The 5450-nt window shown below is 44.9% G+C and overlaps 1 protein-coding gene across 1 annotated transcript in view; it reads right to left on the bottom strand.

The window, feature by feature from the left end:
* Positions 1-608: 608 nt before the first annotated feature.
* TFCP2L1 (transcription factor CP2 like 1) overlaps positions 609-5450 on the bottom strand; it is a 48813-nt gene continuing 43971 nt past the window's right edge. The window contains exons 14-15 of the mRNA XM_006920995.2: positions 2229-2280; positions 609-1378 (exon numbers count right to left, since the gene is read on the bottom strand). Coding sequence (XP_006921057.1) covers positions 1332-1378; positions 2229-2280 — 99 coding nt within the window. The 3' untranslated portion in view covers positions 609-1331. The remainder of the gene's footprint in view (positions 1379-2228; positions 2281-5450) is intronic.

The following is a 5450-nucleotide window of genomic DNA, read 5'->3' as shown; positions in this document are numbered from 1 at the left end:
GTTCTGATCATCTCTAACTCTAACACTATACTCCGCCAAAGTTCCACTTTAAAAGCTGTAACACCTTGCTCAGTTGGTCATAGGGTTCACCACGTTTTGGAAGATGAATCTAATTAGCAGAGTTGAAGCCCTGGGCCCATACAGATCACTGGGTCCTGGGAAGCAGAGTCAAGACAAAGAGTAATTCCTGGGTCTACCAGCTACTGATATTCAAATTTCCTAATAGTTAAGTCACTAAGAAAGGTGGTCCAATCATGCCAATGCAGGCAAAATGCTCTAACCATATCCCCTACAAATGGAAAAAAAAAAAAGATAAATATTTAAATGGGGGAAGGGAGACGCTCACAGAAAAACCAATGTCCCTCGGAAACCTAGCAAGTTTGGCAATGGTTAACCAAGGTCCTCTCTATATGAGATTTGGAGAGTCCATCTAAGACCACCAGGTATCATGACAGTCAAGGTCATCTGATCATATAATGGAATGTTCATTTCCTAGTCTTCCTTATCCATGATTTTTAGGAAATAAAATTATACTAAAGAAGCTCAAGAGGAATCATTTTGTTCTCATCCCTCTTATACTCATGAGAATGTACCTAAAAACAGTCTTTCTATCTTCCCCGCCTCTCTCCCAAGGGCCTCAGAACAGGTCTGTGTGGCAGGTCCTACTTGTACAGTGTGGTGTCCACCACACCAGTGCAGAGAGATGAGCCCATGTCTGGGCTCTGCAGTAGCAGATCCTTAGAAACAAGGTAAAGGTGAAAGAAGAAGGCACAGCATGTTCCACTCCCATCAGTCCATCCAAGGACAGGACAGATGGACGCTCACCTGCGGAGTCATTGGGCGGGGAAACCAACACGACGGAGGCAAACAGCCCCCATCTAGTCAGCAGTCTTGGTCACGGAGCCTCAGTTACCAGAGAAGGTGAAGGTTCGGGGTGAGGCAGAGCTTTGTCTGAAGGCAGGAGAGTGGTCAGAAGGAATCACTACAGAGGGCACCAAGATACCTAGTGAACTAGCTTCCAATTAAGGGAGGAAGGGATTCCAGAGAAGATGCCCCACTGTTTGCCTCTTTAGAATGGCAGGGCTGGGGAAAAGACCAAGGAACTGTTCAAAAGCTGGAGGCCAAGTGGAAAGAACAGAGGAGCTACTGGCTTTCTCCGTGCCAGAGACTCTGCATCTGCAGGTTTCTGCCAGTCGTTGGTCTGTGGCTTTCATAGACCAAGCAAGGTCACTCGTAGCCACAGCTTGCCAGAGGAGGCTGCAGCTTACAGTGGTGCAATTTCTACATCCAAGGGGCTGGGAAGAGGAGGCAGCTGCCTGCTGTACTTCTGCTCAGAGGCCACATTTCAGGATGATGTGGTAGCCATCACTGCTCTCAGCTGCAAGAGAGAAACACTGGGCATTTTCCAGGAAGAAAGGCATGGTGCCGTGGCATTTGGGAGTCACGGAATGCATAGCGATAGGGTACTACAGAAGCCCTGCCATGAATACTGACAGAGACCACCAAAATAAGGCTGCACAGAGCAAAATGTGCTGACAAAAGCAGAGATTTCAACACATGCCTTTGTGTCTGCCTCGTTGAGTTTCCTTCTGACGACAGGCCTTTCCACCACAGCTATAGGCCCAAGGACTAAAGGACCGATGTCCAACGAGGCTCTGGACAAACTGTGGTTCTCGGGGTGTCACGGCCCCAGGCCCCGTCAGAGTGCAGGGTCTATGACCCAGTCAAGGGGTTTTCATTCGACAGACCTCGTATACTCACCTGCCCCGGCCCTAAGGAAGGTCACAGCTGGTCTTTCCTTTCTCCTGGCCCAAGTGCTCTTTCTCAGACTCCTCCTTCAGGAGGGCCCTCCACATCCCACCCTTCCATCCCAGATCCCTATCCACTCGGCCTCAGACTCAGCTGCTGTATTCCATGCCTGCTCTTTCTAGAGACCCACATTTTAGTAAAACTCAAATGCATCATACATCTACTTGGCACTGAGTTCATTGAGAACACACTATCTGGCCAAGATTTCCCTTTTAGAAGTGACTTTGAGGCCAATCTCACTGATTCTCACATTCCAGGGCTAGGTTTCACGGGAAGTTTGTGTTTCTCTTTGTTAGAGGATATCCCCAGGTAACATTCTCTCAAGGGGACACCATGCAGTCAGGCCCCACTCCCCACACTACACTGCAGCCAACATACTTCAATTAAACAAGAAAGGGGTGGGGGGGGAGGGGCTTTACCTTTTAAGGTACTGAGAATAAAACAGGATTCATCTTGGAAATTCTGCACCATCTGAAAGGCAAAAGAGAGGCCATGTCCCTTCAACAGCGAGTTCATAATACGAAAAGGATAAGTGATAAGGAGCCCAGTCACTCTCAGCCATCAGAAATGACAGTCACCATGTTTACCTTCACCAAGAAAACGTGATGTAAAACAAATGTACAAAATGATAATTTTAAATAACAAAAAATTGAACATGAACGATGAAAAGCCTGGAAGGGAATTAACATTTAATATGAAACTAAATTTTTGTTTGCTTTTGTTTCGCTTTTTCCTAGTTACTGGGTCTTCCAATCCCTATAACAGACGCATTATAAGGAGCATGTATAGTAGCAACAGGTAAAAAACTAAAGTGATTTTAAAAACCTGGGTAATTAGTAGACTACTAAAAACCTGGGTAATTAGTAGAGTTTTAGGAGGACCAAATATAAACAGAATGCCATTCCCTGCATCCGCAAATCTCGCAGGAATCAAATGAGTACTCACCAGCCGCCTCTCTGGGGTTCTCATTTTGATTAACTGCCCAGTTACCTTGGACAAGTCAACCTTTTTTCTTCCTGTCTCCATGCCCTATCTGTAAAATGGGACTGTTTCGATGATAAAAAACATAACCAGGGTGTAGAGTGACGAGAGCCGACATCACTACCGGTAGGGTGTGAATCTGTACGACCGCTTTACAGAAATGTCCATGGGACCTGTGACCGTGGCCATGCACAGGCCTCCCATAGGCAGACGTCCTAGTTAAACTCCACGCACACACACAGAGCACATCTAAGAATGTTTAGTGCAGCACTGTAAGACTGAAAATCAGAAACAGCCCCCATGTCATTCAATAGTAGAAACATGAACAAACTATGACCTAATCACACCATACTTTCAGCAGTGCCAATGACCTCCAGCAGCACACCTCAACAGACATGAATCTCAGAAATCTATCAGGTGGAACAAAAGAAAGTCATGTTAGAATACGCTATTATTCCACCTATATGAAGTTTTAAAATATATCGAGGAGAAACATAGGAATGATTAATGCAAAATTCAGACCAGCAGGTAAAGGGGTAGAGTGGAATATGAAATTAGCCTACAAAGGGGCCTCTAACGTAACACTGTATTAACCTGAGTGCAGGTATTGGGTGCTTTTAATATTCTTTAAACTATACACATAAGTTTTATATACTCTTTGCATACGTATGCTGTACTTCACAATATAAATGGAGAGAATAAAAATACACACACATATATAAATATGTACACATCATACTACCCAACACGACAGCAAAACCTCTTTCTAATTTTAAAAAATGCAACCCACATTTTATTGCTTGCTCTGGATTACTACCCCAAATCCATCCACCTGTCAATCCCCGTCCCTTTCCGTAGGGCCTAATGACGCATGAAGTACATTTATTCTCTGTTGCTGGCCAGCTCCCTCTAGGACTCTCAGCGGCCCAGCCACTTGGGCATGCAAAGCCCACTCGGGCTTAATCAGTAACTCCCTCATTTAATTCAGTGCCCTTGCACCCCAGGGGCCGCTCAGCGGCTGGGCTGGTCGGGCTGCCTCCAGTGCTCCAGGCAATTAAGACCCAAAGGTTTCCAACTGATTTGGGGTTAAGAGGCAAAGAGAGCGGGGAATAAGAATCGCCTACTTAGCTGAGGTGGCATTTGAGTTCTGTTCTCTGCTTCACTTGCTTAACTGCCTGCTCTTGAGGGCACAGGGCAAACAGGGGAAGAAACTTTCTTCAGGGACCCGTGAAATTGCAAGAGTTCTATACATTCTTGGCTTTTGTCTTCACAGAAGAAATTCATTTTGAATTGCAAAGTGACAAGTTTTCCATGCCACAACAACCCATTGCTCAGGGCGGTTTAACCTTCCTGGTTATTCTAAAGTAAGTTCTTGGGTCAAGAACTCTACGCTTCATTTTCTTTATCTACGAAATGGGGGTAAAAAGTAAAAATAGCTGCATTAGATTTGAACATAACGATATGGAAGGAATTCTGAACGGGTGACAAAATATCAAGTTGCAGATAAATATACGGTTGGATCCCTGTTTTTTAAAAACCCTCACCCGCACACACAGACACTTGCACGAAAAATTATTTGGCAGAATCTCATCAAACCTAATATAAACTCCTCCAGAAAAGAAGAGTGGGGGAAGATGAGGGCCTTTCGCAATTTGCCTTCTGCTATTCTACACTGGTTGACTTCTTAGTATGTGGATTACTTTTTAATGAAAAAGGAAGGGAAACACCACCTTGTCAACCTCTAGGATGAACTGCCCATGAATCGGAGACTCCCATTTAAGGGGCTCCAGCAACTGTAATAAAAGGGACAACAGGAGTTATCACTAATAATGACAATTAATGAAATGAACAGACCATTAAAAACCTTACATTTTATACATTGTCGAATTTAAAGATCTCTCCATCACTTGCTCTCCAAAATAACAAGTGCCTAGCACTATCAATTACAATACTCGCTGGTTATTTAGCATCTCCTGGTACCTAACATTGTGTTCTCATTCCATCCTTCCTACAACTTGCTCAATGGGTACACTTATTCCCGTTTTGCAGATGCAGAAACTGAAACTCAAAGAGGTTAAGTAAATTTGCCCAAGGTTGCTCAGCTGCTAGGAGTCGGTTCCAGGTGGGGACACCAGTCCAATTTCAAAACCCACATTTTCTGTACTTCCCCAGCCACCACTCCTGTTATCATTTCCTTTATAATCCTCTACACAGAGACTTTTGGAGTTCTCACGACTGGCGTAGGGTCTACTGGGGGCTGAGCAGAGGGCTTAGGGTCCCAGCCCTGCTCCTATCAGGTCTGTTTTTTTTAAAAGGCTTCATTTTAAAGGCTTCAGAGGAGAAGCTGGATAGCCTGCTGGCTCAGAGCTTGAGCTCTGCATCTGAACCACTAGGGTTCCCACCATAGCTCCACCCCTTACTACCTGTGTGACCCGGGGCACTTACTCATCCTCTCTGTGCCTCAGTTTCCTACCTGTGAAATGGGATAATCACAGCACTCACCTTATGGAGAAGCTGTCAGGATTAAGTAAGTCACTATGCATGCACTTAGAACAATAGTAGGGACACAGCAAGCACTCAATATATGCTGATACTCCTTACTATTATTATTAAGAGGAGAGGTCCAGGACAGAACAAGCTTAAAAGCCTCTGTTCCATGA

This window comes from Pteropus alecto, unplaced genomic scaffold (genome assembly GCF_000325575.1).
Source record: "Pteropus alecto unplaced genomic scaffold, ASM32557v1 scaffold3, whole genome shotgun sequence".
NCBI classification, from domain to species: domain Eukaryota; kingdom Metazoa; phylum Chordata; class Mammalia; order Chiroptera; family Pteropodidae; genus Pteropus; species Pteropus alecto.
Note: the sequence above shows the minus strand (reverse complement) of the source record. Positions and strands in the feature narration are given on the sequence as shown.